Genomic DNA, 26,154 nt, shown 5'->3' with positions numbered 1-26,154 from the left:
CGTGCTGGTATCCAAATGTATACGCCAGGTTTGGAAGGATTCAGTGGCGGAGTGCAGTTAAGAAATGCTGCATCACCACTGCTTGGTAATTAACAACACGAGGACACCAATGACAAAGTTGCAAAATGACTAAGCAAAAGAATAGAGATTCTGAGTGTGAAGAAATTACAGGAACTCCGTAAGTTTATTTTGCTTATGTTTTCCTTTTTACACACAAAAGTGGTGTAGGATAATAATATAGGTCTAATTCTAAAAGCTCTCATTGAATAAGTATTTAGAAATTCTAAAAGATAAAAGCATTACAAAGAGTTTAATTGGATACATCCCTTTTTTTTGGCTAACACCAGCTCTCAACTGTTTTGATTTGAAGACTCCTTTCGTACTTGATGTTGAGGATCCTAAAATTCTAAAAAATCCTAATGTGATAATATCTACCAATGTGTATCAATTCAAAATTTAAAGAGACTTTTAATACTGAAGAACCCACGTTTCCATTAGCTGTCAGAGAGATAATGACACCACACGTCACTTACCCTCTGAAAAGCTCCTACGTGTGCTGGTGAGAGGGGAGCCAAAAGGGCAGATGACGTCATAGTGTTCACAGGGAGTTTTGACCTTGTGGATCCCCTGAAAGGGGAACACACTTTGAGAATCACTGGCATATAAAAATAATGGTGTGTTTTATACCAGTGCGGTTAATACAGATACATTTACACCTTAAATAGGGGAAGGATTTCCACGTGGAAAACTATTGTTGGACAATCGGTATAGCACCATGAGGCATGGAGAAATTAACTGATGTAGTTTTCTTCTGTGGCTGTGAGAAATATTTCCCCTTTTCTACTTAAGTGGCCAGCTCACACTGGGTATCCCGAAGGCTCGAGTAATTCTGACCTTAGGAGAAGGTACCAGCGTGCGTGGGTTCCAGGGCAGTGGAATGGGCTGTCTAGGAGGAAGACGGAAGCTAGGACAGAAATAGGAGTAGGAGAAGTGCGGTTTGGTTCCCACGGGAAGAAAGATGGGTTTTCTGGAGACAGACAGAGGAGTTGAGCTTGCAGTTTCTGGAGACGCGGGGAAGCCTGCGAACGGCTGTGTGGGTATTTTGCTGCAGATGGACGTTGCACAACCAGTCAGGGTTCCACTGCACAGTCAGGCCTAGAGAGGGCAGTCCCTGGGGAGCTGCTGGCCTTTGGGGTGCCATGAAGGTTTAAGCAAGCAGATGCTTGCGACAGGCACCATGGATTGCTGACCAGAAGATTCTTCTGTCACTGCCAGCGTCCTGACCTGGAATCCCAGAACCACTCAAGGACCAGAGCCAACACACGCACACAGTTGGCTTTTGTCGGGACCAGACTGGGTGTTAGAAACTATGGCAGCAAAGTAGTTACCAGCAGGTCTGAGGTCAGACTGCCTGAATGTGATTTCTAGCTCTGCCTTACTAGCTGTAATGGCATTGTCAATAGAACCGGCTTCACAGGATTCTCCCTGGGAACACTAAAGAAGGATGCATGGAAGCTCCTCAAACTGTGTGGCATGTAACAAGTATATATCTATACCATCATCTCTTGCACCTCGGACGTCCTGGAGATGTCATACCTGCCACAGTGCATCCTCCGAGTGTTGGTATGACTAAAGTTTCGCCCTACGTTTCGTTGAAGACCAGATGAACGCCCTAAGGCTGGAGTCCAGGGGACCAAGAGCATTCTGGAAATTGCACAGGTGCTCTACTGCGCAGGGGGCAGCAGAGGCTGCAGGGGAAGGTCATGGAGTCGGCCACTCCAGCCCGCAGTCTTTCTGCCCCAGCTTATGGCATGGAGGGAGTCCTGCCAAGCAAACCCTCAACTAGCTTCAGGGGGACCGAGGGTTTTTCTTTCTTCGGTGTTAGCACGGGCTTCCCACGCAGGGCGCAGCCAGAGCGCTGCAAACTCCTCGAGAGTATGCGGGGGCCTGGATACTCCCGGGGTAGGAGGGGTGGCGCCGGTGAGTCCGAGCCTGGAAGGTAGGCGTGGGCAAGTATGAGCCTGACCTCCGAGGCTTTGGGCACCTGCCATTTGCGAGGAAGGTGGGGGGGTGGTATCTGAATTTGCCTGGAGCGAGGTTCCCGCTTCCGGATTACCTCTCCTCCGACACTCATCCCGCCCCCCAGGCTGGGCGTGGTCTGCTCCTATCCTCGCCTCCCCTCCCCAGGGGGCGGAGCTGGGGGAGGGGTCTCTGCGATCGAGTCACGTCCAACAGGCGGAGCAGAGCACCAGGAGGCCGGCTGGGGAGGCGCCACATCCGGCCGCTGACTCGTGTGTATAAAGCCGCGACCGCTGCACTTGGCTTCCAACAGTAGCTCTGGGCCCTTCTCGGCTGCAGGGGCAGCTGCTCCAATGCCCCACAGCGGCCATGAGCGTCCCGCATTGGTGGGACCAGCTGCGGGCTGGCAGCTCGGAGGTGGACTGGTGCGAAGACAACTACACCATCGTGCCTGCCATCGCCGAGTTCTACAACACGGTGCGTGCAGGAGTGGGAGCTGGGCTGGCAGGCGGGCTGGAGGGAGGGGAACGTCCCTAGTCGTGGCCGCGCCAGGAATCTGGACGTGGGTCTCCACGTTTATCTGGGGCATTCTGCCTCCAGGGCCAGAATCGACCCGCGCCCCCTCCTCTGCGCTCCTTCCAGCTCTCCATCTGTCTTCTTCGGTCCCTATCCTGATATCTGGGCTCATCCTCCCCCTGTCATTTCCTTCAGATGGTTCTATTGTCTTGTTTGATCCTCACCAGTCCTGAAGCCAGTGGTCCCTGTCAGCCCCTCTCCCAGGAGGATGACTTGGGCTGGTGAACCTGCCGGGACAATTCCCTTCCCCGCCCCCTCCTCCCCCCCCAGGATTTCTGTGGCGTGACGCACTTGGGTCGCATTGTGCGGTTTTCCCCTGCATACCTGTTCTAGCAGTCCGGGGAAAGGGGGAGTCCCCTAGCAGGTCACAGGGGCAGGGCCCACTGCTACCGTGCTGACTGGTTCCACCCCACGGGTCGAGCTACTTTGGGCCAGAATCAAGTTAATGACTACTAGTTCTTATTTCTTTGTCTTTAGTTCCCAGTCTCAGTCGAGCTCCAAAGACAACTTCCCCAGGCCTGTGCCCTCTCCAGTGATTAAGCCTGGGGAATGAGAGGGAAGTTTGGGAGTGATGGTGTGTGGGCAAGCTGAAACTACCCCCGCCCCACTTCCCGCGGTATCCCGGGTGTTGGAAGTCTTTATGCGAGGGAAAGCTTGAAGCTAGAAGGAAATGTCTCTTCTCTTCACTGTGCAGCGTGGCTCAGGATTCCCAGACCAAATAGAAGATGCTGCATGGTCCTTTCTGCTGCTGCCTCCCCCCTCCCCCCCACCCCCCACACCCCCACACCAGGAACTCCTGGTTTATGAGTCACTGTGAATTTGAGATTGTTCTCTAGGATCGCTCCCTAGATTTGCAGGGAGAAAATCCTTGGCAGTAGCCTGGAGCGATCTCTGATGGGCTAGTCCCAGCCCTTTCACTCATTGATGAGGAAACTGAGCTCTAGAGAAGGGAGCAGTCATGCTCAGGTTTCTGGCACCATCCAGAAGTCTGTACGGAGTCTCCCCTCCATCCCTTCCTCATCAACACTCCTGCTTCTTATTTATGACCAGGTTAGTTCTTCAAGAAAGCGTGGCCCTCTGCTGTCCGTAGATACTGTGAAAGACAGTTAGTGGAGGTGGCTACAGCTCACCTGTTGTACACCTCCTTTCAGAGCATACTCTCGGGTGTAGACGGGCACACAGGATGGGCTGGGGTGTGGCTGGGCGCTTTCATAGTGGTAACTCATTTTCTCCATTTGTAAGTGGAGAATGCTACTAAGGATTTCACCAGAGACTTAAGGAACAAATGGCAGTTTGGGGACCAGTTCTCACATACCCAGCAAGGTAATTCTCTGTAGAGTCTGAGGCCAGTTACGATTCAGGCCTCGATACTTGGCCACAAATTGGTCTATAGCTGCTGTGCATTTGCCTTGAAAAGCCCCAGAGCACTGGATGAGGGGAGAGTTTATGTTGTTTTTACTTTTAATCTAGTCCCAATGGAGCTGGGCAGTGAGTGCCAAAGTCTTAAATTTCTTTTCTAAATGTTTATTTTTGAGAGAGAGCGAGAGCGCACACGCGCAAGGGAGGGGCAGACAGAGAGGGAGACACAGAATCCGAAGCAGGCACCAGGCTCTGAGCTGTCAGCAGAGCCCAACGCGGGGCTCGAACTCCTGAACTGTGAGATCATGACCTGAGTCGAAGTTGGATGGTCAACCCATTGAACCACCCAGATGCCCCCAAAGTCTTATTTAGAAATGAACTGTCGGGGCGCCTGAGTGGCTCTTGGATCTTCAGCTGCGGTGTCCATGGGTGATTAGCCTGGCTGGTCCACCTAACAGACTTTATTTTCTGGATACTCATAAACCACATTTGTGTTAGACCAGCAGAGAGCTTTACATCTCAGAGAAGTAGTTGGTCACCTGACTTTGTTGAGTGTAGGTCCAAGAGTTTAGCAAAAACCATTTCCTTCTTTCTGTTTCCAAGCCCTAGTTATCTCCTGAAGGTTATCACAGGACAAACTGGGCTTATCTCTCTTATATTGAGGAAGACCGTGAACTATTACTTGGTGATAAAAGTTTCTTAAATCCTCATACTAAGACGGCAGGTCTAACTATCCATTTTATTTTATTTTATTTTATTTTATTTTATTTTATTTTATTTTTAAAAAAATTTTTTTTTCAACGTTTATTTATTTTTGGGACAGAGAGAGATAGAGCATGAACGGGGGAGGGGCAGAGAGAGAGGGAGACACAGAATTGGAAACAGGCTCCAGGCTCTGAGCCATCAGCCCAGAGCCCGACGCGGGGCTCGAACTCCCGGACCGCGAGATCGTGACCTGGCTGAAGTCGGATGCTTAACCGACTGCGCCACCCAGGCGCCCCTAACTATCCATTTTAGAAGAAAATAAGCATTCCTCATTTTAAGGAGAAGTTTAAGGAATTGAATATATAAAGTCCAAAGAGGACTGGGAGATGGATCCAGAACCTTCTTAATGGGTCTTGGGGGCAGCACATCATTACTACAACTTCAATTACTGCCTGCTACATTAATTGTTTGCTAGGTGTTGAAACTCTGCTGTGTACTGTACAATCACCCTAAGCAGTCGGTGCTCATTATTAGATCCATTTGATGAAAGGAAGAAACCAGGGCTAGATAGATTTTGCAACTTGACGAGGTCAAGAAAATGGCAGCATTAGCGTTAAAACTTGGTCCATTTGACCCTACAAGGATACTTCTCCTGAAGATCCAAATGCCACTGCAGCTACCTTTGATTTATCTGGCACAGTACAGGTATATCATTCATTGATTCTTTAACTTGAAACTCCTGCCTTGGGACCTTTTGACCTACAGGATAAAACTCATGATGTTTGATATGAGAGAGTGTGTGGAAAGTAGTTTTTTGCTATAATTGTCCTTCATTATAAAATGTTAACCTTAAAAAATAAAAGTTACTTTACCACGCGCAAAAATGGGTTTATTTCATAATAACAGAGAATTGCGATTCCGGGTAAGCAAGCTATAGTAAAACCATAGGCAAGTCCAACAAAGGAGAGGAATGTTATCTTATGGAGAAGGAGGAAGTTGGGAGGGGTTGTTTTGAATTAGAGAAAAGCAAGAGTTGAGGGTGATCGCTTCTCATTGGCTGAGTTGCAGGGATCATGGATTTCTTGTGGGAAATGCAATGTACATCTTTCCCCGTGGGGGCCTGTAACTGACCATCCATTTCTGTTAAAGGGTCTTCTGTTAAGGGTCTGTAGTTGACATCAAGTGGCAGGGGCTTCCCCTCCCAGCCTCCCCTTCTAGCATCCCTTCAGTGAGTTTTCCATTTATTAATTTTCACAAAAAGTGATCATGGTAAAAAAAAAAAAAAAAAGCTCAGAGTATGCAAGTTATAGTGAAAAACAGGCTTTCTTCCATATCTTTTCAGACCTTTTCTAAGTCGCTGTACAGAACACATGTATTTGTGTGAGTATATGAACTATGTATGTATAATGTATACATACAATATCTAAGTTTTTATTTAACCCAGTTGAGATCATACTACACAGACTCCTCTTGGTGTCTTCACTTAATAGGGTCTTGGAGTTGGTCCTATATTGGCTCATATAGACTTCTTTTTTTTCTTTACAATGTCTCATCAGTATTCCACTTACTGGATTGACCATAGTTTATTTACCCAGTCTCTTTTTGATGGACAGTTTGGAAGGTCCTGTTTTATTGCTTTCCTCTTCGTTTTTGAGCAGTGATGCAATGAATGTCCTCATAGATGCATCTGGATGTGCTTTTCCCAAGTACTAATCCTCTGTGGGGAATTGCTGCATCAAGGAGAATGTTTACTTAAAGGCTGATCATTATTGCTAAATGGCCCCCCAGAGACAGTACCCTGGTTTATACTCCCAACTGACAATGTTTGGGTGTACAAAGCATTTTGCCTTCAGGCTCTGCAAATCTCTGTTGCCTCAAGTCTTGTCATCATCCTGGGCTTCAGCCAAGCCCAAATATCCCTTCCAAGAACATGTCACACTCTTTCACAACCTTTTGTTGCTTGTGCATATTTTGTACTGTTTCTTTCACACACAAGTTTTATTGACTTGAGTTCCTTTTTATGTTTTAAGTTTTCAGGCTCTAGTCACATTGAAGAGAAAGACTCTAGGACTTGCCGGGTCAGAGAAAAGTAGTGTCTGCTTTTTAACCACTGGGCTTTGCTTTTGGGGACTCTATTGCTGGGCAGTGACTCAGGGGGTCAGAAGGAAATCAACTAGTGCTGAAAAGAGTCTTGAAGCAAAATATATGCCTAAGATCAGCTCATGATTGGTCACCTTTCCAAATTAGGTCTGCCAACAATGAAGATAAGGAAAGCAGTTCTCCTGATAGGCCAAAGCCCACGTCTCCTGTACCATAGGGCAGAATTACCTAGATCCTGTATCTTTTTATTATTATTTATTTACTTTTTTATTATTAACACTTTTTTTTTATTTTTTTTATTTATTTTATTTTTTTTTTTTGAGAGAGAGAAAGAGACAGACACAAGAAGGGGAGGGGCAGAGAGAGAGAGAAGGAAACACAGAATCAGAAGCACACCCCAGGCTCTGAGCTGTCAGCACAGAACCCCTCACGGGGCTCAAACTCACGAACCGTGAAATCATGACCTGAGCTGAAGTCAGACGCTTAACCAAGTGAGACACCCAGGCACCCCTGGCCTGTATCTTTTCATCCATAGGTCTATTTACTGGGCAACTACTGTGTTCGTGTCACAGAGACCAGACCTGCAGACGGTCATCAGGTGGTGAAGGCCCTACCAGAGATGTGTCCAAGCTGGCAAGGGTACTATTCATATTCTGCACGGGCTTGGTATACTGTGGGGGAATCTTGCAAGAAGCCTTCTGAGTAGGGTGACCAACTTGTCCTGGTTTGTCTAGGCCTCGCTGATTTTAAAACTGAAAGCCCCAGGCCCCGGGAACCCTCCTCAGCCCCAGGCAGACTGGGACAGTTGGCCCTCCGGTGGCAGGAGGGGAACAGAATGGAGGGTTCGAAATCTGCATACAGTTAAGATGCACAGACTTCTGCTCTTAGAGGGGAATGCCCCTTAGCTGTTTATGAACCTCCCGCTCAGGAAATCTTTCAGCCTGTTGCTTTGTCAGCATTTACCCTCTGCTTGGGAAAGCGCACACTCATGTGCGTCAGGAGGACACTGCCGTCTGTTCCTCCAGATTATTTTGGTGCGACACTTACGGAGGAATTCTTGGAATGAGGAAATTTCTAAGGAAATAATTAATACGTTTTAAAATTGTGGTTTCCTTTTAATCAAAAAAATCTGCTCTGCAGACATTAAGCAAACCTATTCTCCAAAGCAGTAGGCTTTAAAAAATATCACTTGGCTGAAATATTCAACTTGATTGACCCAGACAATGGTAAGGGGAAGTTCATTTCTCAGAAGAGATGGGGCCATTGCATGTGTGTTTTAACCAGGACTTGTTTGTTTTCTCTATTTCTTTAGGAGTTCCTTCCTCTTTTTGTCTTGGGGGGAGTCTCCCTCTAATTTTGCCTTTGTCTTTTCATAGATGGAGGCCTTTAAGGGGTATGGTGAAGGCCAGCAGTCACTGGTAGATCTGGGCTGGGAAGTGGCAGTAATGTGATTTGTGTGTTATTTGGGAGCGTGTATTAAGATGGGGCCTAATTAAGTTGAACTCCTTAATACGTGCATTAAAAAAATGTTTGAGGGGTGCCTGGGTGGCTCAGTCGGTTGAGTGGCTGACTTCGGCTCAGGTCATGAGCTTGCGGTTTGTGGGTTCAAGCCCTGCATAGGGCTCTGGGATGACACCTCAGAGCCTGGAGCCTGCTTCGGATTCTCTCTCCCTCTCTCTCTCTGCCCCTCCCCTGCTCACACTCTGTCTCTCAAAATAAACAAACATTTAAAAAAAAAAAAAGTTTAAAGTCCCATGATTTTCCTATAGGTATAATAGATGACTTCATGCCTTTGTGAGCAGTGTGTAAACACATTGAACAGTGATTAATGTGCACATGGCTGGTGGGAATGTAAATGGACAGAGCCAGTTGGGGGTAGGTTGGCAGTAGATGGTTCCACCTGGCTGAAGAGAGGGAGATTGCAAGGACTTGAGGCAATAAAGATATATTGGGATAAATGGGGTGCCTGTCTGGCTCCATCAGTAGAGCATCTGGCTCTCGATTTCAGGGTTGTGAGTTCAAGCCCCATGCTGGGTGTGAAGCTTAAAAAAAGTTACATATATATTATATATATATAATATATATGATATATATTATATATAAAATATATGTAATATATATTATATATAAAATATATGTAATATATAATATATATAATACATATAAAATATATGTAATATATAATAAATATAAGATATATAATACATATATAAAATATATATACTATATATATGAATATATATAATATATGTATATAAAAAAATATATATATATAAAATATATATATATAATACTTTTTACCCCGGGATAAAAAGCAAAATGTCTTCTATCCCCCAGCATTGTAGGAGAGGCTATAAATTGGAGCTCCTTGCACTGGGGAATGGCTAAATAAACCACTGCCATGTGCAGCATGTAGAGCAAGTGAGGTCAGTCTATCTGAACTAAGATGAAAAGGTTTGCATGGCCTGTTGTTGAACGAGAGAAGGAAGCAGAGTGAAGAAGTTATTCTATGTGATGTGTGTGTTGTCGCATAAATGCAAAGAAAACGACCTGAAGGCTGTGAATCTGAGGTCGACGGTGATCTCTAGGGAGGAGGACAGCAAGGAGACTTTAGCTTTTTTAAACAGGAGAACACATTTATGTAGAAGGAGAAAGATCAGGTTTTAAGTTACCTATGGTAGAGCAGTTCCATTTTCTCCTTCTCCCCCCACCCCCTTCCTTCCTTTTGTGTTTAACAAAAGGAGAGCCACATTGAAATCATGTCCTATGTGCACAATTCAGGTACAGTTCAGAGCTTTTAGGTAACCACTGAGGAGTTAAGCCAAGGGGGTCAGAGTGTGACTAGGGGGTTGGCGGTGAAAATCAGCTCTGGGCAGTGGAAACAGCTCAGTGCTGGCCCCTGTTCTGTGGGTGACTGCCTCTTTGACCTTGGCCAGCCTGGGAGCCTTTCTGGACCCTCATGTGTTGCCCCTTGTAAAACAAGGGGCGGTCTTAAACCCTCTTATTTTAACTCTTAAAGATCTGTCATTCTTTAAACAATTCCTTAGAAGGTTGAGGGCTGTGGTCATGACAGTGAACAGCTTGCTGTGGGATAATGTACGTAGACGGTACACTGTTCCTCCTTACCTGCTTGGTGAAGCAGAGTTGGCCGTGTTTCTAAGACTGGAGACTGTACGCCAGCTGGGACATCTGAGACCATTTATTCATACTCTCACTCAGGGTCACAAGTAGCTCAGGGGCTTCCCATGTGGGATGGAGAAGATCCCCACTGGAACAGACTCACCAGGAAAAAAGTACCCTCTTCTCCAGAATGGTGCAGTCCCGCGGGGGATTTCAGTCTTAGATTTTAACCACAGGCGCCAGCCCGGCTCCCATCCCGCTGCTGACGCAGGATCTGGTTCTCCTCTCTTTACTTACTTTATTTCCCTCCTACCCGGCCTTTCTCCCTTTCTAGAAGTGGTGTCACTTCTAACCGCTCTTGCTCCCAGATGGTGACAGGGACCTGCATAGGCCACTGACGTTGTCAATCCTTACCTACACACCTCAAGTCCTGGGGTTTGCTGATGCGTTTTGATTCGTTGTGCACCAGTGCAATTTCCTGGGTCTGGTAAAGCCTTTCTACCCTGGTTCCTTCAGTTCACTTCAGACACCCATCCTCTTGGTTCCCCTGTGGCCTCCTCTGTACTGTTCAACATGGGTGACTGGTCTTCTGAAGGATGCCAGGCCCTTGACTTTCTGGACTTTATCTGCCCCATCCTCCTATCTCTGAAAGTTTTTTTCTAGTCTTTTGTGTGTGTGTGTGTGTGTGTGTGTGTGTGTGTGTGTAATCCTCCCACCCCTCCCCATTGGTGTTGCTCTTTTAGACTTAGCTGTGGTCTTCATGTTCTGCATGCTTCCTGTGCCTGCAGTCACTTATGAGTCATGATTAGAAGTGAAACTTAAAAAGCTGCATGTCCCTACCACTTGGTACCTTCTAGGATGGCCCTATTTGAAAACAAAAACAACGAGAAAATAACAAGTGTTGGCAAAGTGATGGAGGAATTAGAGCCCTGGTATGTTGCTGGTGGGAACGTAACATGGTATAGCCACTGTGGGCCACCGTGTGGTGGTTCCTCAATCAGTCAAATATGGAATTACCATTGGATCCGGTGATGCCAGCTTGGGCATATGCCCAGAAGACAATGAGTAGTCAACAACTTGTACATGGATGTTCGTAGCAGCACCATTCATAACAACCCATTAATGAGTGAAGGATAAACAAATGGGGTATTCAGATGATGGAGTATTATTCAGCCACAAAAAAAAGAAGGAAGTACTGATACGTGCTACAACATGATGAACCTCAAACACATTATGCTAAGCAAAAGAAGCCAGACACAAGGGTCATATATTATATGATTCCACCTTTATGAAGTATCCAGAATAGGTAAATCCATAGACACAGAAAGATTAGTGGTTGCCAGAGCCTGGGGCAGGAAGGAAGGAGGGAGTAGAAGGTGCCTGCATACTGGGTATAGGATTTCTTTTTGGGGTGATGAAAATGTTTTAGAACTAGATAGAGGTGATGGTTGTATATTATGAGGGTATTTAAGGACACTGAATTGTACACTTTATTTTTAAAAAATTTTTTTAAATGTTTGATTTATTTTTAAGACAGAGACAGAGCATGAGTGGGGAGGGGCAGAGAGAGAGGGAGACACAGAATCCGAAGCAGGCTCCAGGCTCTGAGCTGTCAGCACAGAGCCCGACGCGGGCCTCGAACTCACGAACTGTGAGATCATGACCTGAGCCGAAGTTGGACACTTAACCAACTGAGCCACCCAGGCGCTCCAAGAATTGTACACTTTAAAATAGTTAATTTTATGCTGTCTGAATTTTACCTCAATTAAAAAAAATGTGGGATAAAGGAACTGGCTATGACCACACCGCCCCCCAAAAAAAGATTAAAAATAAGTTAAAAAAAATTTTCAGGTGAGCCGGCCAGCATGATAGTCACTAGCCACTTGTGGTTGCTGAGCACATGTAATACGGCTGGGCCAGATGGAGGTTTCTGGAAGGATGACATTCATACTGGACTTCAAAGCCTTATGTGAACAAAAGAATGTAAAAGAGCTCATTAGTGATATTTCAATAGTGATTATGTGTTGAAATGATACTATTTTGAGTATATTACATTAGATAACCTATATATATTTTTAAAAGCAAATACCCCCTGGAGAGAAAAGAGGCTTCAATCCACACTAGAACCTGAAAATTTGATCTTTACCTAAGGTTTGAAGCTGCCCCTGTCATCAAAGAGATGGGAAGGAGTCCCCATGAAAGAAGTCTTAAATTTCCCTGTATCTGCAGTTAAAAAAAAAACAAAAAACACAAAAAAACAAAAAACATAAGAGCTTAGACAAGAGGTATGGCCACATTCCTCCCAGTTTGCAAAGAGCATATTTGGAACACACGGCTTTATTTTTTGCCCTTTGACTTAATATTTCTTTTCATTTTACATCCCCCCCCACCAGATCAGCAATGTCTTATTTTTCGTCTTACCGCCCATCTGCATGTGCTTGTTTCGTCAGTATGCAACATGCTTCAACAGTGGCATCTACCTAATATGGACTCTCTTAGTGGTAGTGGGTAAGTGGATTCATTTTCAAGCATGGGCTGAAAGGGAGGAAATGGAATTCTGCACACTTCCTGTCCTGTTTGAACATTATGTTTTGTAAACCAAAGTCACTCTGACGTCTCAGCCAACTTTTATTTTGCTTGCTTGACGCCAGAAGGAGGGCTCTTTTGAATACGGCCTTGATAACAAGGTTGACTGTAATTATCACTTAATTGCCTTCGAAGGTTTATTTACGTAATGGCTATCGGTGCTGTGCCAGTGCCCTTTTCTGACAACTTCTGAAGACAATCACATGAAATGATTGAACTCTGATGAGACTTTAGTGTAACGGATCAAAATTTAAAAAAAGAAAATTCTAGATGTTTGGAGCCTTCATTGTTCTGGGAAACACTTGTGCAATTTCCATTTCCTTCCACAGGCAGGTTGGGAATACTTAACGGTGAGAGAATGTTGGCTCGTTTACTGCCTGTTCCCATGAAGCCTTGGTGGATGAGGACAGAGTGTGTCTAACTGTGGGATTATTAAAGTTCTGATGTGCTGACACTGGGTCCTGCTTGAAATCCGCTCTCTAGTGCTTCGAGCGTGCATGCCTACGTGGTAGGGGTTTCTGCCTTTAGCTTCTGCTTTCAGTGCGAACGTGATCTGGTGACTGGGACAGTGGTTGGTTGAAAGGGCGGTCCTTCAGCAGTGTATTGAATTTGTGAGTCTGTTCTTCTGTGGTGACCTTTGTGATTGGTTGTAATTGATTCTAGGAATTGGATCCGTCTACTTCCATGCAACCCTAAGTTTCTTGGGTCAGATGCTTGATGAACTTGCAATCCTTTGGGTTCTGATGTGTGCTCTGGCCATGTGGTTCCCCAGAAGGTATCTACCAAAGATCTTTCGGAATGACAGGTAAGCTCATGCTAAACATTTTTGCATTCACTGCTAGGTGCGGTACCCAATATATCCATGTACGTATCAAGAAAAACAGCACACGATGTAGCCTAACTTTGTGATGAGCTTATCATATACTTATTTAATATCCACTGATTGTTTATCGTGTCAGACCATAAACAAACTGATTAAAGAGGAAATTTTAGTATACTTGAAGAATTTATATGCTAATGGGGGAAAAAGTCAAATGTCTCCCTTATAGGATATGAACAAAAGTGGAAAGATTTTCAGTGGGGGAGAAAATTATGGAATGGTAGTTCAAAGACCTTTGGTTTGCTGCTAGAACATTTCCTCGAGTCCAGTCGAGTTCTACCATTTGCTAAGTTTACAGTAGAACTCCACTAAGGAATTAGTTCCTGCAGTTATAGATTCTGTAGTTGTCAAACGGTATTGGTTTATACTTCTGCTGAGATCTACACGCATGCACACACACACACACACCTTTAAGCTGGAAATTCAGAATTTCAAGAGTGGATGCATTTTATTCATTAAAAAACCTTTAGTGTTCATTTTTATTTTGAGAGAGAGAAAGAAAAAAAAATGAACAGGGGAGGGGCAGAGAGAGAGGGAAAAGAGAGGATCCCAAGCAGGCTCCGTTTTGAACTCACGAACTGTGAGATTAGGACCTGAGCTGAAATCAAGAGTCGGACGCTTAACTGACTGAGCCACCCAGGCGCCCCAAAAGATGCATTTTTGCATCTATTATGATGCTTATATGGTTATCCATCAAGTATTTTTTTGAACACTTAACTGTGTAATTTTCTAGGCACTGGGCTTTGGCAGTAAACAAAACAGTAGTCTCTGCCTTCAGTGAGTTTATACTGAAGTTGAGGAGGGTACAAACCAATGAACAAACAATACAATGTTATGGTAAGTGCCATGATAAAAAGTAAAGCTGGTAAGGGGTAGTGGTGACATGGGGTGCCGATTTAGAGTTTGGTCAGGGAAAGCCTTTCTGAGGAGCTGTATGAGGTTTGTTAATATCTGAAGGAACAGAAGAGAGCCAACCTCATAACGATGAGAAGGGTTCCTAGAATATACTACCCACATATATTTCTCTGTAGGACACTGTTTTGTCACTATATATAGATGTAGTCTAAAAATATGGATATAATTAAGCAAGCTGTGTATACCCAGGGAAGAGCTCTACTGGGAAAATAAAAGAATTCCTTACGGTTTTTCTGGTACTGTGACCAGGAATAGGAATTTTATAGGTGTTAAAGATGAGGCTCTCTTCTATGGATGGAGGTGGAGGAGTGTCCATAAAACACGCTGACTGCAAAAAGCACATGGTATCCTAGTTTGAGAATGAATGAACTAATTTTTTTTTGAGTATATGTTTTTGTATATGCACAGAAATGCCTGGAAGAGGAAGACAGGCACCGATACCATTGGCTATTCTTATTTTTTTATTTTTATTTTTTTTAATATTTATCAATCTTTGAGAGAGAGAGAGAGAGAGAGAGGCTGAGTGTGAGTGGGGGAGGGGCAGAAGAGAGGGAGACACAGAATGCGAAGCAGGCTCCAGGCTCCGAGCTGTCGGCACAGAGCCCGACGCGGGGCTCGAACCATGAGATCATGACCTGAGCCCAAGTCAGTTGCTTAACTGACTGAGCCACCCAGGTGCCCCACCATTGGCTACTCTTAGGAATGGGGTGGGGAGGGGAGAACCTTCACGTTTGCTTTTGATCTATACTGCTGTACAGTTTTTGTTTTTAAAGAGTGCATGTTAATTTTTAACACTGAAAATGTATTTTAAAATGAGATAGGGAGAAGACCTACTTCAAGTGAACTAGCTGTACAGTCTTCATTGTACAAGAAGGATTTGAATTAAATAGTATTTTGAGTATCATCGAGCAGCTCAGGTATCCTCAAGGTTCCTGGATCACAAAACCACGAGGGAGTGAGCCAGCTGCTTACTAGCAGTGATAAGAAGGGCATTCCTGGTCTTGGGAGAAATACGGTCTCCTTGGCTGAGGCTTTCTCCTCAGTGGGGGAGGGAGGCTCTCATGTGTAGCAGGTTGGTTTGGGCGGTCTCCGGTTTCCAGTCTTGTGCGTGTTCCGCTTCGGTTACAGGACTGGAAAGGAAGCACTTAGAAAGCCCTGGGAGGTGGAGAAGGGGCTTCCTGACTCTGGCTGAGAAACATCATTTACTTTTGGCCTCTCCTTTGGTGTCGAAGGTGCCCACCGCTCACCTCCATCCTTGCCCTGAGCCTGGGGTGTGGGAGGTTGAGCGCTGAGGGGCCTCTTGGTTCTCAGATCTGAGCTTTCAAGTCCTGGGATCTGAGGGAGAAGCTGCGAGCATGAGGAGAATGGTTTTGTTTGTTCATGGCCCTCCGGAGGTCCCACTTGGAATTCCAAGCAACTGTTTTTGTTTTTATTTTTATTTATTTACAAAAAAATTTTTTTAATCTTTATTTTTGAGGGAGAGAGAGACAGAGCGTGAGTGGTAGAGGGGCAGAGAGAGAGGGAGACACAGAATCGGAAGCAGGTTCCAGGCTCTGAGCTGTCAGCACAGAGCCAGATGTGGGGCTCGAACTCATGAACCACGAGATCATGACCTGAGCTGGAGTTGGACGATTAACTGACCGAGCCACCCAGGAGCCCCTCCAAGCGACAGTTTTTAATGTGTTCATGATGTGAAAAAGAAAAACTTTCTCTTTCTTGAAGGGAGAAGTGGGGAAATGTTATGAGCAGGAGAGAGGAAAATGGATATATTTCTAGAAGCTTACCAACTTTTTATTTTTTTTATTATTATTTTTTTTTTATGAAATTTATTGACAAATTGGTTTCCATACAACACCCAGTGCTCATCCCAAAAGGTGCCCTCCTCAATACCCATCACCCACCCTCTCCTCCCTCCCACCCCCCATCAACCCTCAGTTTGTTCTCAGTTTTTAAGTCTCTTATGCTTTGGCTCTCTCCCATTCTAACCTCTTTTTTTTTTTTTTTCCTTCCCCTCCCCCATGGGTTCCTGTTAAGTTTCTCAGGATCCACATAAGAGTGAAACCATATGGTATCTGTCTTTCTCTGTATGGCTTATTTCACTTAGCATCACACTCTCCAGTTCCATCCACGTTGCTACAAAAGGCCATATTTCATTTTTTCTCATTGCCACGTAATATTCCATTGTGTATATAAACCACAATTTCTTTATCCATTCATCAGTTGATGGACATTTAGGCTCTTTCCATAATTTGGCTATTGTTGAGAGTGCTGCTATGAACATTGGGGTACAAGTGGCCCTATGCATCAGTGCTCCTGTATCCCTTGGATAAATTCCTAGCAGTGCTATTGCTGGGTCATAGGGTAGGTCTATTTTTAATTTTCTGAGGAACGTCCACACTGCTTTCCAGAGCGGCTGCACCAATTTGCATTCCCACCAACAGTGCAAGAGGGTTCCCGTTTCTCCACATCCTCTCCAGCATCTCTAGTCTCCTGATTTGTTCATTTTGGCCACTCTGACTGGCGTGAGGTGATACCTGAGTGTGGTTTTGATTTGTATTTCCCTGATAAGGAGCGACGCTGAACATCTTTTCATGTGCCTGTTGGCCATCCGGACGTCTTCTTTAGAGAAGTGTCTATTCATGTTTTCTGCCCATTTCTTCACTGGGTTATTTGTTTTTTGGGTGTGGAGTTTGGTGAGCTCTTTATAGATTTTGGATACTAGCCCTTTGTCCGATATGTCATTTGCGAATATCTTTTCCCATTCCGTTGGTTGCCTTTTCGTTTTGTTGGTTGTTTCCTTTGCTGTGCAGAAGCTTTTTATCTTCATAAGGTCCCAGTAATTCACTTTTGCTTTTAATTCCCTTGCCTTTGGGGATGTGTCGAGTAAGAGATTGCTACGGCTGAGGTCAGAGAGGTCTTTTCCTGCTTTCTCCTCTAAGGTTTTGATGGTTTCCTGTCTCACATTTAGGTCCTTTATCCATTTTGAGTTTATTTTTGTGAATGGTGTGAGAAAGTGGTCTAGTTTCAACCTTCTGCATGTTGCTGTCCAGTTCTCCCAGCACCATTTGTTAAAGAGGCTGTCTTTTTTCCATTGGATGTTCTTTCCTGCTTTGTCAAAGATGAGTTGGCCATACGTGTGTGGGTCTAGTTCTGGGGTTTCTATTCTATTCCATTGGTCTATGTGTCTGTTTTGGTGCCAATACCATGCTGTCTTGATGATGACAGCTTTGTAGTAGAGGCTTACCAACTTTTTAAAAAAAAAATTTTTTTTTTTCCAACGTTTATTTATTTTTGGGACAGAGAGAGACAGAGCATGAACGGGGGAGGGGCAGAGAGAGAGGGAGACACAGAATCGGAAACAGGCTCCAGGCTCTGAGCCATCAGCCCAGAGCCCGACGCGGGGCTCGAACTCATGGACCGCGAGATCGTGACCTGGCTGAAGTCGGACACTCAACCGACTGCGCCACCCAGGCGCCCCAAAGCTTACCAACTTTTAACAACAAAGCCCATATCATGGGGCAGAGAAGTCAGTACCACTTAGGACCTTTTTCATCGCCAACACCCTGCACGTTTTCTCTGGGAAGATGTGACCCCACTGTTTTCAGCTTGGGGAGAGTCCTTGGGGGCCCTGAGCATCCCAGATGTTTATGTCCCTGGCTTTGGGAACGCCCTGGGTTTGAATCCTAGCTTTGCTGCCTACAAGCAGTGTGACTTGTCTTGATTCTTTAGCTTTCTATTTCCTCTTTTTTAAGTTTATTTATTTATTTTGAGAGAGAAAGAGTGCGCACGAGCGGGGGAGGGGCAGAGAGAGGGAGGCAGAGGATCTGAAGCAGGCTCTGTGCTGAGAGCAGACAGCCTGATGCAGGGCCCAAACCCACGAACTGTGAGGTCACGACCCGAACCGAAGTCGGAAGCTTAACCAACTGAGCCACCCAGGCACCTGTTTCTTCACTTGTCAAACCAGGGAAATAATCATCGTGTGAGGGGATCCTGCAGAGCAAACATGGTGAGCATACAGAGTTAGCTTTCATTACTACCAATGGCATGTGGAGATTTGTGCCGAGCATTTCTGAGATACGCACATACATTGAAGGAGAAAGTGGGAATGAACAAAGAAGAGGGATGGTGTTAGGGGAGAATAACACGTTATAAATAAGGAGTTCAGGTCTATTCGTCCACCTTCAACTCGCTAGTGACAGGCAGAGCAAGACGAACAGACCCCTTTTTGTGAGCCTCACTGCCTGTGACATGGGGACAGGTGCAGCTCTGTGCCCAAGTGGTGGGCCAGACCAAGGACTTCACGTCAAAACCAGGGATCGTGTGGCTTTGCTGTCGAAATTTACCAGTTGACATCTGTTTGTGATCTTGACTTTGCAGGAGTGGTTCTAAAAACACATTAAAAGTAGTTCCAGCCTGAGATCTCTGGAGAAAAGAGAGCAGAGTGTGGTGGCTAAGTGATTGTATCAGACAGGCATGGCTTTGGGTAGTAGGTTTTGTTTTTAAAGCCCTGGTACCTCAGTTTGCTCATCTGTAAAGTGGGGATAAGAAGAGTACCTACCTCATGGGGTTGGAAATGTATGGGAAAATCCTGTAAAATATACACTACAGTGTCTTGTACAGAGTAAGGACTCAGTAAATGCTAGCAGTTATTACGAATGTCTAACATTGGTAAGTATTTTGAAGGTAAGGTCTAGACCTATGTTTATTTATTTATTTATTTATTTATTTTTGGGAGAAAGGCAGCATGTGAGCAGGGGAGGGGCAGAGAGAGAGAGGGAGACACAGAATCTGAAGCAGGCTCCAGGCTCTGAGCTGTCTGTGCTCCAGCACAGAGCCCCATGCGGAGCTCGAACTCACAAACCATGAGATCTTGACCTGAGCTGAAGTCAGATGCTTAACTGACTGAGCCACCCAGGTGCCCCTTACTTACTTTTGAGAGGGGGGGGGGCGGGGAGCAGAGAGAGTGGGGGACACAGAATCTGAAGTAGGTTCCAGGCTTTGAGCTGTCAGCACAGAGCCCAACATGGGACTCGAACTCATGAACTGTGAGATAATGACCTGAGCCAAAGTCGGATGCTTAGCCGACTGAGCCACCCAGGCACCCCGGTTATTAATAATTTTTAAACATTTTTGTTTTGAGAAAATAAACTCCAAGAACAAAGAACTATTATAGGCTAATTGTTTCCATTTCTTAAAGATTTATCCTCCTGTGATTTTTTTTTTTTTTTTACGATTTTGCCTCCACATGATCTAGGGACAGCTCTCACTTTATAATCCAATTCAGTTTTTGAATCCTGAGTTGCATGGGTGCAGACTGGGGTCTGGCCATCCTGCTCTAGCTGGGTAACTTGTGGCCAGGGGCTTAGACTCTCTGGGTCTTGTCAGTTCCTTACTTATAAAACGACATGGGCAGACCTTCCAGGACCCACTGCTGTAGTCCTATGAATATCATGGTCTGGTTGTTCTAAATAGATCATGTTTTAGTCCTACAGGGTAGTTTAGAGCAGTAGATCTTAACCGGGGACATTTCCATCCCTTAAGAGACATCTGGGAAGTCTGTGGATATATTTTCGGTGGTTACGGTGATGGAGTTTTATCATCCATAAAATCAATTTTACTTTGGAAAAAGGGCTAAGGGCGCCTGGGTGGCTCAGTCATTTAAGCATCCAACTTCAGCTCAGGTCATGATCTCATAGTTCAAGGGTTCGAGCCCCACGTCAGGCTCTATGCTGACAGCGCGAGCCTGCTTTGGATTCTGTCTCTCTCCCCCTCTCTATCCCTCCCCCTGCTCACACTCACTCTCTCTCTCTTGCCCTTTCTCAAAAATAAACATTTTTTTTTTTTAAATGGCGGGGAGGCATTACCAAGTTTTTGCTATAGAAAAGGGGCCCAGGGTCTGATATGGTTGAAAACCACTGCTCTAATGGGTGGCTAATGATAACAGTAGCAGCTTTATTGTAATATTATATTGATGGTGTTGGGCTACCAGGGTTTGATTGGGAGAATTGAAGAAGAAGGGGTGATAAGGGTTCCCTGACCTGGTGCTCCAGTTTGAGCCCACAATGGGCTGGAAAGTTGAGAACAGGACCAGAGACCACAGTAGGAGTTGCCTGGTGTCACTGATAAGCTAACACCCTGTCAGACCCCGTCCCTCCTGGACATTCCCAGCTCTCTGGTACCCCGGACCTCCGGGTACCCAGCTCTCTGGTACCCAGGACCCTGACTCTGGGGTCAGCGGGACTGTCCCTGTGACTTCTGTTGACTTCTGCTGGTTACAGATTTGTATGTTCATAGGTTGTTTTGTTGGCTAAGCCACCTTGTTGAAGCGCATTCCCTCACACCCTCTGGACTGACCTGGGAGGTAGTCTGCCTATGTTCTCCTTGAAGAAAGCAAGTTTCGTCAGGTTTGCTGCCTTTGAACTGTTTGGCAGACCTCTACAGAGCAACAGCAGCCCAGATTTTCCCCGAGAGTAGATCTGATTCACAGTAACATTATTTAAAGTCTCACTTGTTCTCACATGATGGTAATGATAACAGTTAAGAGTGGATTTGATCAGCACATACCGTGCATCAGGCACTGTGTGAAGTGCCTTAATGCTCACGGGAACCCCACGGGGTAGAGACACTTGGGGCTTAGAGCGTTTCGTGACTTGTCAAAGGTCCCACGGCTAGTACGAGATGGAAGGAGAAAAAGTGACACGCATCTGTTAGCTGGAACAACTGTGCTTAAATCGCCGTCGCCCTCACTAACCCACCCCTCAGCCATTGATCTAGAGAAGCGATGCAATTTAGGAATGGTGGTTTTTTTTGGTTTTTCCAATCTGAAAAGGCTGAAAGGCCTTGGTGTGGTTCATAGAATCTCAAAACCCAGTGAAAGAGTTATTGTGGGTCCATAAGAGTTATTGTGGGTGTGTGATGGGGGGAGGGGAGCTGCGGGCTGTGGTCCTCAGAGTGGAGCAGGTAGCCTTTCATCCAGTAGCAAAGGCTGCCAGCCAAGGCCAGGAGGAAAACAGGCTTCTCCTGAGAACTTGCTGCCTGGACCCTTTCCCACACATGTATTTTTTTTTTCTCTGGTTGAAGTTCAGGGCTACAATTCCTGTCCATTCCAGTCAGAAAGTTGGCCGCCCCATCAATGATTTCCTGTGCCTTGATGATAAATGGTTTTCCTCTCTAAGAGATAAATTTGTATTTTGGAGGTCTCAATGCACTTTGATTTCTTTATAATGGAATTTCATTCAAATTAGTTTCCCAACTGTGACCTGTTCCAGGGCTCGCGGCCAAAGTAAATTGTACAAATGAGGAATAAAAGAAACTTCAGGAAAATCATGTGCTCCTAAATTTCAGTCATGGATGAGGCCTTAGGGATCATCTAGTCCAGGCTTTTCATTTTATAGATAAGGAAATGGAGTCCCAGGGAGAGGAGGAACGCGTCCGGGATCACGTCGCCACTTCTGGCACGTTCTACTGAAAGCACCTCCACTGAAGGGAGTGAGGATGGCATTTTTCTAAGATTTGTCAGGTCAAAGACTTGTCAACACAAAATTCCAATGCATGCTAGACTGTGACTTGCCAGGAAATAAAGACACGATTAGAATTTTTTCTTAAGACTTAGTTTTGTGTGCTAGACACAGATTTTTTTTTTCTTTTAAACTAGGGAGCTTTATGGTTTGTAAGTGGTCCCTGGTTTTCTTGTAAAAGTCTTACGCATTTGCCTTGTAGAACAGGGGTTGACAAGCTGTGAGCCAAATGGGTCCACTGCCTGTTTTTGCAAATCAAGTTTTATTGGCATCCAGCCGTGCCCAATCACTTACTGTCCACAGTGGTGGACTTGAGTAGCTGCGGAGACCTTGTGACCTGCAACACCTAAAATATTTACTCTCTCACCCTTTATAGAAGTTTGCTAAATGCTGCTGTAAGAGATCTGAAAACAATAAAGAGAAAAAGGACACTAAGAAAATAATTATCTGTATCTCACCCTCAGGGACTTACATGGATTCTCATTTCACCATTCTCCTGGCTTTTTTTTTTTAAGCTTGTTTATTCATTTTTGAGAGAGAGAAAGAGAGAGAGAGAGAGAGAGAGAGAGAGAGAGAGAAAGTATGAGCAGGGGAGGAGCAGAGTAAGAGGGAGAGAGAGAATCCCAAGCAGGCTGTGTGCTGTCCGCACGGAGCCCAACACAGGGCTCAGCCCCAAGAACCATGAGATCATGACTGGAGCTGAAATCAAGAGTCTGACACTCAACTGACTGAGCCACCCAGGTACCCCCTGGCTAAATATTTTGAAAATTTCTGGCTACTTCCTAAGAATAAACTCTTAGAAGTAGAATTAGTGAGCCCATGGTTGTGAGTGGGTTTTAGACTCCTGGTACCTTGCGCACGACGTCTTCTCAGCTTGCATTTCCTCCTGTGGTGCCTGTGCTTTGCCAGCATTCATCAAACAAACAAGACCTCCTTTGCTAACAGTTTGGTTTTGCTTCCATCGATTCAGGGGCAGGTTCAAGGCGGTGGTCTGTGTCCTGTCTGCGGTCACAACGTGCCTGGCGTTTGTCAAGCCCGCCATCAACAACATCTCTCTGATGACCCTGGGGGTTCCCTGCACTGTGCTCCTGGTTGCAGAGCTAAGGAGGTGGGTACCTTCATTCTTCCTGCCCACTCCTCAGGCTGCCCCTGGGGTGGGAACGTACCGGCTACTGGGGTTTTTGTTTGTTTGTTCGTTTTTTACTGCCCTAAACTGTGGAAAAGGAATCGGACTCCTCACATAGAGTTAGTTTCTGACTATTGGATTGACAGCACATTTGATGGTTTGGTTCAAAATGTTAACGATCTCACTTCCAGAAAGAGGGGAGCAAGCTGTTTCGTGGATGCAATATATCCCAGTGATCTGAAGCTAGCTTAGCAGGAAGATCTCAGGGACCTGGTGAATGCCCAGACCAGCCTGCCTAGACTTAATTCTGTACAAAGAATAGATCTGTTCCTAGGACGAGAATAAGGAGAAAAGTCCTAACGAGGCTATTGTATTCACACACAGAAGGAAAAACGAATGTCTATATATGAGGCAACATTGACTCCAGGTATAATACCGTTGACTGTGTTATTTTCCCTGAGGCTTAGTCTCTTATTTACAACCTATCAGGTAAAGCTTTTGCTATTTGCCTAAGGATTTTCCTTTGGAAAGTTGTATACTCAAGTTCAGGTTGATATCTACAAGTAGTTTAGCCTTGTGTGTACATGATTTCTTTAGCCCCCAAACACATCTAACCACTGTCCTTATTTTAATACCCTGAAAATGCAGCTTTTTCTTTGTGCCAGTGTTTAGAAATGCATTTTAATTCATGACTTTCTCATTGCTATGGATGTAGCGTGTCCTAACTGAAGTCTGGGGCCTCTCTTCCTTTGTGTGAGAGTTGCTCTGTGTAAGATGTTGTCAGCTCTCCCTTCAGTCTTTGAGAGGAGACATACGGTTCTTCCCACTGCTCTGCCTCTGGGGGTTGCTTTGAATGTCAGCAATACCAGGCAGGGTCAAAGGTGGTTGAAGAAGTATTTTAAGACACTGGCTGGCAGAGGAAAGAAGCTGTCCCATCTTGTCTTGTTGCTTTCCTTCGGTAGCCTTGGAAGAGTGGAAGAACAAGAGACTGGCTTGAGAATGCTAATAGATTTTTGAAGCTCTCTGGGAAACACGCATGTTGTTAATAAAGAGATCTGAAATGAATTTGTAATGGTCCAGTGGTACTGGCTTATATTAGGGCTGATGTGAATACAATGTTCTGGACGTAGGTTTCTTGAGAATTCACTGCAATCTAGTTCATCTTAACTCTTGAATCTAATATGTTTTAGCCTATAATTTTGTTAAAAAGTAGCTTAAGGAAAGAGAAAATATTTTTAATTAATAATTAGGGGCGCTTGAGTGGCTCAGTCAGTTAAGTGTCTGACTTCAGCTCAGCTCATGATCTCATGGTCGTGGGTTCGAGCCCCACATCGGGCTCTGGGCTGACAGCTCAGAGCCTGGAGCCTGCTTCAGATGCTGTGTCTCCCTCTCTCTGCCCCTCCACTGCTCACATTCTGTCTCCCTCAAAAATAAATAAATATTAAAATATTTAAACAAGAGCAAATGGGGTTAGGACAAGTGGTTAGGACAGATTACTGTTTAAATAAATTCTGCTTCACAAGTGTGATCTTTAAGCAAGGAAAAATTTTCCTTTAATACTCTAATCTTTGCACATAATTACAAAAGAAATAATCTGTTTCGTACTTGAGATCTTTGCCCCTGAAAAGCTAGCCATCACTGCAGCTGATTGGTCTCCATCATTGTAACAAATGGCAGCATCATGGGAAGTATCCCTCCATCCTGCCAGGGTCTGTCTTTCAGCCTAGGGATTATTCCCTTCTTTCTCTTATGCCTACTTTATTCCTGTAAATTGTCTACTGGTCCTTGATCCGCCTTTCAAAAAAAAATTTTTTTTTAGTTTTTTTAGTTTTATTTAAACCCAAGTTAGTTAACGCACAGTGTGATGAGGGTTTCAGAATTCAACGATTGATCACTTACAAATAATACCCAGTGCTCATCCCAACAAGTGCCCTCCTTAATGCCCATAACTCATTTGGCCCATCCCCCCTCCCAACACTCCTCTTAAAAGGTCTTTCCCTTTGGCCTGTAAAAACACTGGAGTCCCTCTTTCTTCCCTAGCAGTCAGCCTGGACTCAGTCCACGACTCTCTCCAGCCACCACCCTTTCTCTCCCTCATCTGTCACAGCCCAGCATCTTGGAAGTGTTTATTTTATATATATGTGTGTGTGTGTGTGTGTATGTAAGTGATCTCTATGCCCAACGTGGGGCTCGAACTCAAGACCCCAAGATCCAGACTCATACATTCTACCAGCTGCGCCAGCCAGGTGCCACAGCCCAACGTCTTTAAAGGTGGCCTTCATCCGCCCAGCTCTCATTTCTTCAGCCCGCTGCAGTCTAGCTTCTGTCCCACCTTGCTACCCAAGCCCCTCTTGGCTGTGTGTCCAGTGATGATTTTTCAACGTAACTTATGTGTTCTTCCCTCAGCTATTTGCGCAGTTCACCCCCCTCGTCCTTGAAACCTTCCGAGTGCCTCTTAGGATGCCACACCCTCCTGGGATGCCACTCCCTCCACGGCTTCTTTTCAGTCTCTCGTGTAAGCTCGTTTGCTGTGCACCTTTTCGGGTAGGGGTCCCTTCAGGTGACAGCTCACCTCGGCTCTCCTCCCTCTACACTTCCCCCTGAAGGAGCTCATCCACAGCCTGCAAACATCTGCAAACAACTCCCAGCTGTGTGTCCGACCCCATCCTTCCTCCTCCCTCCACCACGGTGCATCTAGCTGCCTGTCCGACCTCTGTCCCCACCTGTCACAGCCATCTCGAGCTCAGCCAGATCGCCGATCTGCCTTTTCCAGTTCTGGCTCTCCCAACATTTCCAGCAGCAGTAAATGGCACCATTTACCCATTTGCTCAAGACAGAAGTCTGGCTTCCTTTTCCTTTCCTGAGCATCCCCTCTGATCATAGTCCTTTTTCCATTAGTTGACATTACAATTGAGATTAAAGTTCAATATCCCCAGTGTGGCCCCTTGCTTGCCTCTAATATTTTATGGAGTTGTTTTAGCCGACATCGCAGTTAGGATGAAGTTCAAAATCCTGATGTAGCCCCTGCCTGCTGTAGCTCTTTCCTGCATGAAGCTCCCTGCTATACTCTGCCCTCAGCCGTTTTTGACCTTCCCTATCCCCAAGGGGGCTTAGTTCTTTCTGTCCCCAGATCCTTGTTCATACTGTCCCCTTCCTTCTGACCCTTCTGTTTGGCTCACTTCTGGCTCACCTTTGACTCACCTGTTTTGGCTCAACTGTTTATACGCCGTCATAGCACCTCAGACTTCTTT

General features: G+C 45.3%; 1 protein-coding gene across 2 annotated transcripts in view; it reads left to right on the top strand.

Moving 5' to 3' along the window:
* Positions 1 to 255: 255 nt before the first annotated feature.
* Positions 256 to 26,154, top strand: part of ACER2 (alkaline ceramidase 2) — a 38,431-nt gene continuing 12,532 nt past the window's right edge. The window contains exons 1-4 of one of the 2 annotated variants that reach the window (XM_047829984.1): positions 262 to 2,496; positions 12,273 to 12,387; positions 13,129 to 13,270; positions 22,748 to 22,885. In XM_047829984.1, the coding sequence (XP_047685940.1) occupies positions 2,389 to 2,496; positions 12,273 to 12,387; positions 13,129 to 13,270; positions 22,748 to 22,885 (503 nt within the window). In that variant the 5' untranslated portion in view covers positions 262 to 2,388. Of the gene's footprint in view, positions 2,497 to 12,272; positions 12,388 to 13,128; positions 13,271 to 22,747; positions 22,886 to 26,154 lie in introns of both variants that reach the window. The other variant, XM_047829985.1, reaches the window with a different exon arrangement.

The sequence above is a fragment of the Prionailurus viverrinus genome, chromosome D4 (genome assembly GCF_022837055.1).
Source record: "Prionailurus viverrinus isolate Anna chromosome D4, UM_Priviv_1.0, whole genome shotgun sequence".
Taxonomy (NCBI): domain Eukaryota; kingdom Metazoa; phylum Chordata; class Mammalia; order Carnivora; family Felidae; genus Prionailurus; species Prionailurus viverrinus.
Note: the sequence above shows the minus strand (reverse complement) of the source record. Positions and strands in the feature narration are given on the sequence as shown.